Below are 11,192 nucleotides of genomic sequence, written 5' to 3' on the forward strand. Positions count from 1 at the left end.
TCTAGTGGCACGGGACACACGGTACAGCCCGGCATGTCCCCACCGCGGGGACAGCCTGGGAGCGCTGGGATTGCATTTTAGGAAGGAATTCTTCCCTGTCAGGGTGGGGAGGACCTGGCACAGAGAAGCTGTGGCTGCCCCTGGATCCCTGGAGGTGTCCAAGGCCAGGTCAGACAGGCTTGGAGCAGCCTGGGGTGGTGGAAGGTGTCCCTGCCCATGGGACTGAGATGGACTTTCAGGTCCTTTCCACCCCAGAGCATTCCATGATTCTCTGACTGCTCCCAGAGAAGCTGGAACTGGCTGAGCTCACGAGTTCTTAGAGGTGTTAGTGGGCAGAGGACAGGGGAAAGATGTTTTCCTCTTTCAGTCAATTGGAGGGACTGGTTCGGGGCCAGCAAATTGTGCCACACAAATCCAGGAGTGGAATGGGATTGTGTGTTCCTCCATCTCACTCTCTGCCGACTGTGTCCTTGTCATGCAGGAGAGAATCTGGGTTTCTGGGAAGCCTGTGAGGATCTCAAGTATGGAGACCAATCCAAAGTCAAAGAAAAAGCAGAAGAAATCTACAAGTGAGTGTGAAAATTTTCCACTCTTTAACTCTTTGTTCATGAGTCCCATCAACTTCCACAGGTTCTCATTCTCCAAGTGATTTATTCCTAAGATTTTTTTGTGTAGGCTGTTATCAGATGTGGCTGTCTTTTGACCCCACACAGGAAAGGAGCCTTTGGACATGAAAGTAGAAGTGGTTTTTTTAATATATATATTTACATTTCCTTTCTGTTTTCTGTTACATTTCAGTCTTAGGATGTAATTTAAATATCGGTGTGGAATAGCAAAGTTCTTGAGGCTGCCACAAGCAAAGTGGGGAGAGGCTTTTTGCTTCCAGTGAGCTAAAGTTTGGCTTATGTTATGTGCAAGAGGAAGTGAGTGCACTGAGTCTCTGATGAAGAGAACATTGATTGCCCAAGATCAGGACAGCAAATTGCGGCAGGGAGCTGAAGGCACGTTTCCTTTCATGCATAGACAGGAGTCTGTGAATTCTCCAGCTGCTAATGGCACTGTTGATTCCTCCTCCTGGCAGGCTCTTCCTGGCTCCAGGAGCAAGGCGCTGGATTAACATCGATGGCAAAACAATGGGCATCACAGTCAAAGGCCTGGAGCACCCTCACCGTTATGTTCTAGATGCTGCTCAGACCCACATTTACATGCTGATGAAAAAGGTTTGTTATTTGCTGCCAGAGCCTGAGGGGGATCCCAGCCCTCTGGGCCTTCCAGTGCCTTTGTGTGCTATCAGCTGTCCCTTTCAAGGGGCCTTTGTTTGAAAATCCCTCCAATTTGATGAGTGAAGCAAGTGCTGCCTAAGGCATTGGGATTTTGCTGCTCCTCCTTCCCTCTCAGCCTCTCCCCAAGGTGGTGGGGGTCAGGTGGCTGCTGCAAGTCCTACTTTCAATTCCAGTTTGGGCACCAGCTCATGCACTGAAAGCAGCAGACCTGGACTGATTTTCACCCACTGATGAAAAGTTTGGCTCTTGGAACACAAGCTCCTCACCTCGCAGTGACTCTGGACCCTGCTGGCCCAGGCTAAGCTTCGTTCAGATCTTTTGATCTGGGTCTTACCTGTGAAGCTTTACTGTGAGATGGAAAATCCTGGGAATTCTACACCCAGATGAAAGGATATTGGTTTAAATAGCTACACTTGCCTGAAAGAGGCAAAGTCCCTTGAGCTGCTGGGGGAGATTATCCAGTTCCCAGCCTCCCTGGCTCCTGAGCAGCTGTATTTGGTGGTGATTTTAATAAGGGTGTTTGCAGCCCATAACTACCAGTGTCTCTTTTTTCTCCTAGTAGGACTCCTATGGCCGATATTTAAAGTCTCCAATATATAAGGAAATGCTGGCCAAGGCTGTTGTGCCACAAGAGGGTGTCAAAAAAAGGCAAGTGAAACTGGCTGTAATTGTGGGGTTTGTTTTTCTTGTTGTAGCAAGGGTAGAAAAAGCCCAAGTTGCAGCAAAATTACTATGATTTAGCTGTTCTCTTAATTAAATAAAATTTTGCACTGAGAAGATGCTTTGCTTTGAGACTGATGGTGCTGTTTATTCATGAGCCCTTTGGAAAAGGCTTGTGTACAGGAGTGGAGCTGCTGATTGCTCAGCTGCCTTCTCTGCTGGGTCTGCTGAGAAGGGCTGGGATTATTGAATTAATTCAGGGCTCCTTTCCTGGAAAGAGACAGCACTGGTGTCCTGAGCATGGGAAAACTTCTGCCCACCAAACATTGGCTGCCAGAGCAGAGACAGACCCAGGGTTTGGGATAATCCAGAGGATCTGCTCATCTCTGCCTGGCCAAAGCTCACCCCTGGTGTCAGGGAAGGTGGCATTTGGGAACAAGCAGCACCTTGTGAGTGACAGCTGGCACAAGGTGGATGGCCTTGGGAGTGGCTTTTTCCCAGCAAGATGAAGGTTATACAGCAAATTCAGGCTGTTTGAGCTGCAGCTGCTCCTAAATCTGAGCGTGCAGTGCCAGACTGTGTAGCCTTTCTTTCTCTGTTCCACTCATCAACCTAGCAGACAAGAAAGAGGAGTTGTGGACTTTCACACTGTTGTTTGATCTAAAGCCTGTTTTAAGTCAGTGGGAAAAGCCCTGCTGCTGCCTGGCCTGGGGTTAGGTCAGTTGTTCCCTGAGCCACACATCCCGAGGTCACTGGCAGATGCTGCCTGATCCAGGTGATCCTGCCTTTGTGTTTGTCACTGCCTGTTCTGGACCCCCCAAACCTCAGCATCCCATTAAAAGGAGCTGAGGTGGGTTAGCACCTGTTCCCACTGCTGGGTGCTGCTGAAGCAGGCAGTAGGTGTTTTTTGGGGGCATCACAGACACCAGGAACACCCACACTGGTCCCTGCCTTGATCTTCCCGAGGGCACTGAAGAAAACTCCACGGATGGGAGTTTGGCTTCACCCTGAGTGTGAGTTATGTGCAAACACCACAAAGGAGTGATACAGGTGTGCCCTGGAGTCCCTCAGCAGCAGGACTTTGACACTTTTAGCAGTCCTGTAGCTTGTGTGTGACACTGACTCACCCAGTGCTGTTTAAAGCACTTTGCACTCCTTTGGCCATCTCTGTGTCTGAGCTTGTCCTGCTGGGTCACTTTGCTTGCCAGGGGGAGGTTTTGGTGCCCTTCTCCTCAGTAACCCTGTCCTTCCCCTCTCTCTGCCCAGCACGGGTTTGTTCGGACGCCGCCACCTCCGCTCCAGCCCCAGCCCCATCATCCTGAGGCAGCAGGAGGAAGAGGCCAAAGCCAGGGAAGCCGCCAACACCGTGGACATCACGCAGGTCATGAGCAAGCTGGATCGCAGGAACCAGCTCCAGAAGGAAGCTCCTCCCAAGTAGGCTCTGAGCCCCGCAGGGAAAAGACAAGGCGAGGCTGGTGTTGAGCTTCGTCTCCCCTTCCTGAAGGTGTCAGTGCTGCTTTAGGTTTCCCAGGCCGGCTCTGCCTCCGCCAGCTCCCGCACGTTGCCATGGCTGCTGGAGAGCAGATGTCCCTTCCCGGGCAGTGCCAGGCTGCTGCTGTGCCAGGCTCGGGGGGCAGCACCCCGCACACCTCGGAGGGGAGATGCCTTCTGCTGCCCCACAGCCCCGGGAGGCTGCAGAGCCTTGATGCCTGTCCCTGCTGCTCCGGAGTGGGGTGGCACAGGGCAGAGCTGTGCCCCAGTGCTGCAGGTTCAGACCAGCCTGCCCTGGTCCAAGGGGGTTGAGCCCGTGGGGAGCAGGGGGAGGGGACCCAGCCCAGAGTGTCCCTGCTGGCCTCCATCCCCTCGGGGGGCTCTGCACCCTCCCAGGGGCTGCATCTGGCACCCCTGAGAGGAGCACACCCCCACTCCAAGAGTCCTGCACCTCCAGCCAGCACCACAGGCAGAAGAGCTGCTTGTGGGAGCAGTAGCAGGAGCATTTCTGAAGGTTTAGCTGACCTTCTGAATTTGAAAGACACTCCCACATCCCCTGGCACGCTGGAGATGATCAGCAGGAAGCTCTGCTCTGCTCTCCCTGTGACTCCTGTGCTGTGAGCTGGGTGTGCAGGTGCAGAGAGCTGCCCCTTGCCAGAGCCAAGAGAGATTTTATCCAATCCTTCCCACCTCTTGTCTTGTCTTTTTCCTGCTCTTCTATTTTCTGTTGTTAAAAATCCAGCAGGAGGTAGCTGCAGTTGTCACTGGCGTGTAGCCCAGAGGCAAGGGAGACCAGGGTAGAGGTGTTAAGAGCAGATTTCAACTTTAGGTAGTATTTCATTTTTCATTTGCTCTGTCTCTTTTGCTCTGTAGAATAAGGCACGCTGAAATACCACATTACTGCTAAAGAGCTCAGGGAGATTCTGGGCCTTGCTGGAAAAGCCCAGCATGCCTGGACCAGGCCAATGGTTACCAGAAGTGTGAGGATACCTGCAAAGCCCAGTAAAGGGAATTGAAGGGACAGAAAAGCTTCCTTGTTTGTTAAAATTTTGGGGAAGCAAAGAAACTGGGTGGAAGCACTGAGGTCTGGGAAGCTGCCTCTCCCCAGTTCACATTGTTCATCCCTTTTTAATAGTGGTAGGACTTTACATAAAATGGGAGATCATAGAATCCCAGAATGGTTTGGATTGGAAGGGATTTTAAAGCTCATCTCATTCTACCCCCTGTCACGGGCAGGGACACCTTCCACTGTCCCAGGGTGCTCAGAGCCACATCCAGCCTGGCCTTGGACGCCCCCAGGGATGGGGCAGCTTCTGGAGAGAGCTGGCAGGGAGTGGGAGCCCTCAGATAGTGGAGGGCATGCAGGCCCCTGGAGCCCTGGGCTCCTTGCAGGGCAACTCTCTGTGAACAGGGGACAGTCATGATGTCACTGTGTCCCCAGTCGTGATTCTGGCCCTCCCCATGGCAGGATCAGGGCTGGACACTCTGATCTGGCGTGGCTGAGCCAGGGAGGTTGTCCTGCCCTTCCTTACCCCATCAGTGATAAACCTCCTCAGAGGAATTCAAACTGAGTCACCCCGGGCCTTCCCTGTGATGTCTGTGCTGAGTCTGCTCTCACTCCTGCTGGAAGCACAGGCACATTCTGCACTGCTGGACAGGGGAGTAGGCTCAGGCTGCCTTTTTTAAAATTTAAACCCCAAAGCTTTGTTACATCAGGTGCTGAGCACCCTCAGCATCCTTGGACATCAGAGCACTGGAAGACTCTCCAGAACCTGGCAGGGTTGGCCCAAAGCCTCTGGGCAGTGATGAGCTCTAGAGTCTCTGCAGAGTTTGTGCAACATGGAGCACTGAGCATGTTGGGATTGCCAGTATGTAGGAACATGTGGAAGATCAAGTCAGGGTATAAATAATAAATAACAAATCTGTGTGTTCCCGTCAGTCCCTCTGATTCTACTTCTATTTTGTCTGCTGCTTTGCTTGTTATGTTCTCTGCATCCATTCCTTTCTCTGATTTTTTATCATCTCTGCTTGGCATCGCTGCTCCCCTGCCATGGGTTGTGCTGCATGCTCCAGAGTCAACTGTGGAACACCAGTTACACCACAAACTGGTGTAGAACACCAGTTAGTGCTCATGGAACACCAGTTACTGTGTGTAGAACACCAGTCAGTGCTTGTGGAACACCAGTTACTGTGTGTAGAACACCAGTCAGTGCTTGTGGAACACCAGTTACTGTGTGTAGAACACCAGTTAGTGCTCATGGAACACCAGTTACTGTGTGTAGAACACCAGTCCATGCTTGTGGAACAAGCAGCCATCCTTCACACCCATGCAGGAGCTGTCTTTGCCCTGCCACAGGCTGATGGAGCTGTCACAGCCCAGCCTTCTGCTCCTCATCCTCTGCTGCTCAGTCCCCGAAGAGGAAAGTTGCTTGGTACAAGCTGAACTTCACTTTGTGCCAGCTAAGAAATTGTTTGTTTCCATGTGTTGTTTAATTTTTTTTGGCCATGGCTTCCATGCATTCATCTGTCTAATAAAAATAAATGTAGAAAACAGAAAAAGAGCCGAGTTCATCCTTCTCTGTCGTGCCTCAGTGTGTTCATCCTTCTTTGTGCCATCTCTGCATGTGTGTGTGCATGTCGTGCGTGTAACTCTGCTCTCAGCTCCTCTCCCTGGACACTTGAGCTGCATTTCATTTTGCTGGGACTAAGTCCTTGAGAAATGGGAGGGGACCTGGCATGCAGCATGTGCTGTCCTTGTCCTGTCCAGTCTGTGCTTGGGCTTGTCCTGAGGGCTGACTGAGCTGTGCTGGAGCCTCCCCAGCCCCAGCCAGGGACACTGGGGTTCCTGCAGGAGATGTCATTGGTACCAGGGGTCTGTTCCCAGCCCCGGTGGTGCCCTGGGTGTGACATGGTTGTGCTGTTCATAACCAAGATCACATTCCCAGCATGGCAGCCTCCTCCGTGCCTGCAGCTAATCGTGGTGAGGAATGACACAGGCTCGTGTCTCCTCCAGCATCCCGGTGGGTGTGGGGCTGGATCTGTCAGCACCCACTGGGGCTGTGACCCTGCAGGGAAGTTGTGACACCCCAGTGCTCTGGCAGTGGGAGGGCAAGGAAGGGGACAGAGCTGCAGGACATGAGCTGCAGGACAGGGGGACATGGGCACAGGCATGGCTGGGGGGGACAGAGCTGCAGGACAGGGGGACACGGGCACAGGCATGGCTGGATCTGCAGGACAGAGGGACATGGGCACAGGCATGGCTGGATCTGCAGGACAGAGGGACATGGGCACAGGCATGGCTGGGGTGGCTGGAGCTGCCTCCCAGCTGAGCCCTTCTCTCCTGGCAGCACCAAAGGAGAGGGGTTCTCCTCATGAAGAAGCCTGGGTGTCAGTCACCCCCAGACCTGACCGAGCCTCTCTCCTTTTCCTCCCCACAGCCAGCCCACCTCGCCTCCTGCTCCCCTGGCCCGGCTGCCCAGGCTGGCCCCGGCACCCCGGCACCGCCCCAGGCCGTGCCTCCCGTGTTCCCCGGGCCGCCGGCCCTGCCCCGGGGCCCCGCCTGTCCCTCACCCACCGGCCGGGCCCTGGGCAGCGCCGCGGGCACCCGGCCGGACCCGCGGGCGGCCGGCCCCGGCCCCGGCCCCTTCCCGTCCGGCGGCCGGAGATCCCGCCTGGCCGCCCGGGCCTGGGCGCGCTTCCTCCGGAGGGGCTGCCGGAGCTCGGGCAGCCTGGCCTCGCTGCCGGCCCGGTGCCCGGCCGTGCCCCACGGCAAGGTGCAGCCGCTGGGCGGGCGGGAGCGGCGGCTGCGGCCGGACAGCAGGACGGTCAGCAGGTGAGCAGCGCACGGACACACGGACACCCGCACGGAGAGGGCTCAGCTCCGGGGCCGGTTCGGTTTGGCATTAGGCAAAGGGAGAGGTCCCCGAGAACCTGTCTGAGAGTCACCTTGCCACCCTTGCCCCCAACCCCAGGCTCTTCCCTGTCTCCGTTCCTGCAGTTTTCCCAAGGGAGCATGCCAGGTGCCCGTGCTGGCAGTGCCTCTCCTATTGTCACACCTCCTGTTCAGGGTGCAAAACCCCAGGTTTTACTTTTAATCCCTGAATTTGGAAAACCTCAGTGTTCTTGAGCACTGACTCAGGTTTGGTGTAGTGATTTCAAGTCAGAGGAGAATGAGAAGTGACAAGGGAGGGGAAATCTTGAGAGTTGCTAAGTGTTTGTCATCCCAGGGCAGAGATGGGGGATTTTTGCCTGGGAAGGCTGTCCCTGCAGGAACCAAAGCCTGGCCATGTCCCTCACCAGGAGCAGCATGTCCCTGATCCCGTTAACCCAGCTCTGCTGCTGGCCGAGTGGATGAGTCCACATTATAAATTCCAAAGCGCAAACCTGAGGGCTCCTGCTCTACCTGGCTCCGCGCTCCGGAGCTCTGTCACACGGCCTTGCAGCTTCAAAGCAGCGGCAGCGCACATTCCCTTCGTCCTCCCTCTCCGTGGGCTCGTGCCCAGGAGTTTTGCTTTGGGATTTGGGGCTGGAACGGTGGAAATCTCAAAGCCGAGCTCGCTCGCCGCCTCGGAGCACATCAAAAAGCGCCGTGTGTGTGTGATGAGTTTGTGTTTCCCAACGCAGCTTCTTCCAAGTCAGAACGGCCGCGCCTCCGGAGAGCCCGGCCTGCCCCGGGGGCTCCGGGCAGGGAGAGGACAGGCAGCCCCGGGCTCGGAAGGACTCTGCAAAGGAGCTGATCTGCCCCTGGGAGACCCCCACGGGGCAGGGCAGAGTGCGATAACCCCGACACGGACGCTCCTGCCAGGCCTGAGACCGCCGTGTTTGCCATGCATGGCTCAGCACATGTTGGAGAAGTGTTGGAGCCGTCCAGCACCAGGGACACCCAGACCACCACAGCTCCGGATGACAGCCCAGCCCCTGGTGTGCCCAGCTGTCTGTGATCCAAGAGCTCCAAGCCTCTCTGGACTGGCTTTCTTTCCTGTCTTTGGCATGTTCAGTTCTGCTCACGACAAACTCGTCGATAAACGAGCCTGGTTTCATGCCTTGGAGCAGATGGAGGATGTGTGGGTGATGTCCTGGGAAACGGGCTCTTATCGGAGTTTCTGCCTTGGCCATGAGGTGTCAGCACACTGAACACAGCACAGCTGGAGCAGGGCTGGAGGGGGCTGGCAGGGCAGGACTCAGGTTTCTGTGCCAAAACTGGGGTGTGTTTGTGTCCCCAGCCTGGGCCCACCTCCTATTAATCACAATTTTTAAATTTGAAAGTGTGCTGGGGAAAATTGAGTGCCTCTCATGAGATGCTGTGTGCTGAGTGGCAAAGCATCATTCCTTCATCCAAACCGAACATAATCCCAGAGGCATCAAGGAGTGCAGAGCCCTCCTGCATTAGCTCCAGCTTCCCAGTGCATGGGTTTGAAACCACGGCTCGACCTGGGAGCACCTGGGGAGATCCAAGCCAAATCCCTGTTGGTGTTTTGGGCCCCTCCAAGCTGGGATTGATGTGTTGCCACAGGCAGTGCTGATACTGAGTGTTGGATTGTTGCCTTCCCTGTGTCAGTGTTTGAAGGTTGTTGTTTTATTCCCTGGATGAGTTTCCTTAGTGTGTGTGTCTGCTGTAGGTCCCTATTTTGTACCTTGACCATGACCTGTGACTTCTGATGTTGCTGTTTTGTACTTTCTGATTATAAATGGAGTCTTTCCTGTCTGGCTGATGTGGTTCCACACGCTCAGTCCTGCTGTGGGATTTAAATCTGCCCTCACACACACTCAGTGCTCCCTGTTACCCCCAGGTCTGGGCTGACACTTCCCATCACAGGGCAATTTGGGAAAATCAGAAGGCTGCTTCTGTCTCCAAAAAGTCTTTCCCAGGCTGCTGGCCCTCACTGCCATGGTGCTCCTCTTGTACAAACACATGTTGGCTCTCGGTGGCTTTGCTCTGTCAGAGGGACCTGGTCCTGCTCTGCTGCCACCGACAGGGACATCTGTTATTGATGAGAGATAAATCTGGTGTCTTCTGCAATTTTTTGTCTGAGTATTGTTACTCGGCCCCTCCTGGCAGGATGCTGGTGATGTGTAATCCAGGAAACACAACAGGAACACATTGTGATTTGTCAGAGAAAAGAATATTATATTTAATATTATGTACATATGATAAGAGCCATCCCACTGTAAATACTTTCCTCATTGGTTTCAGGCTTCTCTTGGGCACCTCCTTGCCTTTGAATACTCCTCGTGCTCGTCTTCCACACCAGAGGAAGGAGTTCAGATGCAAATCTGCTGCTCTGCCAGGGCTGGGACACGCAGTGCAGCCAGGTACACACCTATCCCAGAGGCCAGCACTGGCAGTTCCCAACATTTATCCCTTCAGGGCACTGATTTTTATTCCCCAATATCTTCTAATTATCTTTTCCCCCAATATCCTTCAACCAGAGCCCTTTTCCCTGGGGGCACTGGGCATCTCAAGCCTGTGCCTGGTCCTCCTCCCTTTGCCTCGGCTCCCCTGGTTGGAAATGCAGGTTGGAAATGACAGCTCCAGAGGCTCTGGGCCCCTCCTGCCCCCGTGCTGTGACATCTGAGGCTGTGTCCCCTGCTGGAGGCCTGGCGTGCCGGAGTTGGGAGCGCTTTCAGCTCTGGCACTTCAAACCCCTCGCTGTGCAAGAGCCCACTTATCGCTGCCTGGAGTCACCTGGAGGAATTAGCTCGCTGCAGCAACTTAGACATCCAAGGTATTCCTGTAATGTGAGGGATGTGGAAGGTTAATGACTGGAAAAAGTGATCGCTCCCTGTGGGCAGTTTCTCAGAAAACTCCCTGCTGCTTGCCTGCCAGAAGAAAGGAGATTCCAGCAGCAGCAGCGGCGGCGGTGGTGGCGAGGGAGCCTCATGTCCTCTGCAGAGGCTCCTCTCTCCAGCCTCCCATGGCTGCACAGACCCTCCCACTCTGTCTCCTCAGTGCTGGAGGAGCTCCCACACCCCAGGTGCTGCTGGATGGGCTGCAGTGGTCCAGCTTTGGATACCCACAGCATGAAGCTGGAAGGAGATTCTTACCTGAGTGGTTCTCCAAGTGCTCCACTCCCTAGTGTGGAGGTCCCACACCCACTGTGGGTGGGCTCCTCCAGATCCTTCCCTCAGGCTGATCCACAGCTGCTGGGATTTGTTGTTTGGAGCAGCTTCTGGGGTTCCCCTGCACCTCCACAGAGCTCTTCCCAGGCTGCCTCAGCCACCAGCCTCAAGGGGACACTGTTGGGATAGGATGGGAGCGAGTCCCACGCTGGTGATCCTCATCCTTCTCTGGAGAGATGGGGCCGCCAGTTTTGGGAGTCACAGCCTGTGCTGGGGAGGAGAGCTGTGTGTGGGAGCATGTCCAGCTCAGAGAACCTGGCTAAAATCTCCAGGTTATGGATCTGTTCCCCAGGCATCTCTCATATCTCCCTTCAAGCCTGACTTCCCTCTCCTGTCCAGCTGGGCCACACGACCAAAGTGCTGAAAACACACCGAGGGGCTGTTTCTTCCCCAGGCTCTGGGACCGTGCATTGCTTGAGCCTCATTAATTTAAAAATGGAACAAAGAATGCTCAGCATCCAGCAGGATCAGGCCTCGGGAGCAGGAAGTACCAGCTGGCTCGGGAGAGGGCTGGTTCCCATGGGATTCCCAGTGTGGTTTTGGCAGGCGGCGTGGTTGGGATGGTTCTTCAAGCAGGCTCTTCCTGCCTGGAATGCCAGCCCTGGAAGAACAGCTGACTCAGAGCGTGACAGCTCCTCA

At 54.8% G+C, this 11,192-nt stretch overlaps 1 protein-coding gene across 2 annotated transcripts in view; it reads left to right on the forward strand.

The window, feature by feature from the left end:
- RGS9 (regulator of G protein signaling 9) overlaps positions 1-8,228 on the forward strand; it is a gene marked incomplete at its 5' end in the record, with an annotated part of 31,667 nt that extends 23,439 nt beyond the window's left edge. The window contains 6 exons of one of the 2 annotated variants that reach the window (XM_084218715.1): positions 482-569; positions 1,082-1,220; positions 1,846-1,931; positions 3,210-3,324; positions 6,872-7,266; positions 8,058-8,228. In XM_084218715.1, the coding sequence (XP_084074841.1) occupies positions 482-569; positions 1,082-1,220; positions 1,846-1,931; positions 3,210-3,324; positions 6,872-7,266; positions 8,058-8,214 (980 nt within the window). In that variant the 3' untranslated portion in view covers positions 8,215-8,228. Of the gene's footprint in view, positions 1-481; positions 570-1,081; positions 1,221-1,845; positions 1,932-3,209; positions 3,765-6,871; positions 7,267-8,057 lie in introns of those variants that run through there. The other variant, XM_084218716.1, reaches the window with a different exon arrangement.
- Between the last annotated feature and the right edge of the window lie 2,964 nt (positions 8,229-11,192).

Source organism: Fringilla coelebs, assembly GCF_963513975.1.
Source record: "Fringilla coelebs genome assembly, chromosome: 19".
NCBI lineage: Eukaryota > Metazoa > Chordata > Aves > Passeriformes > Fringillidae > Fringilla > Fringilla coelebs.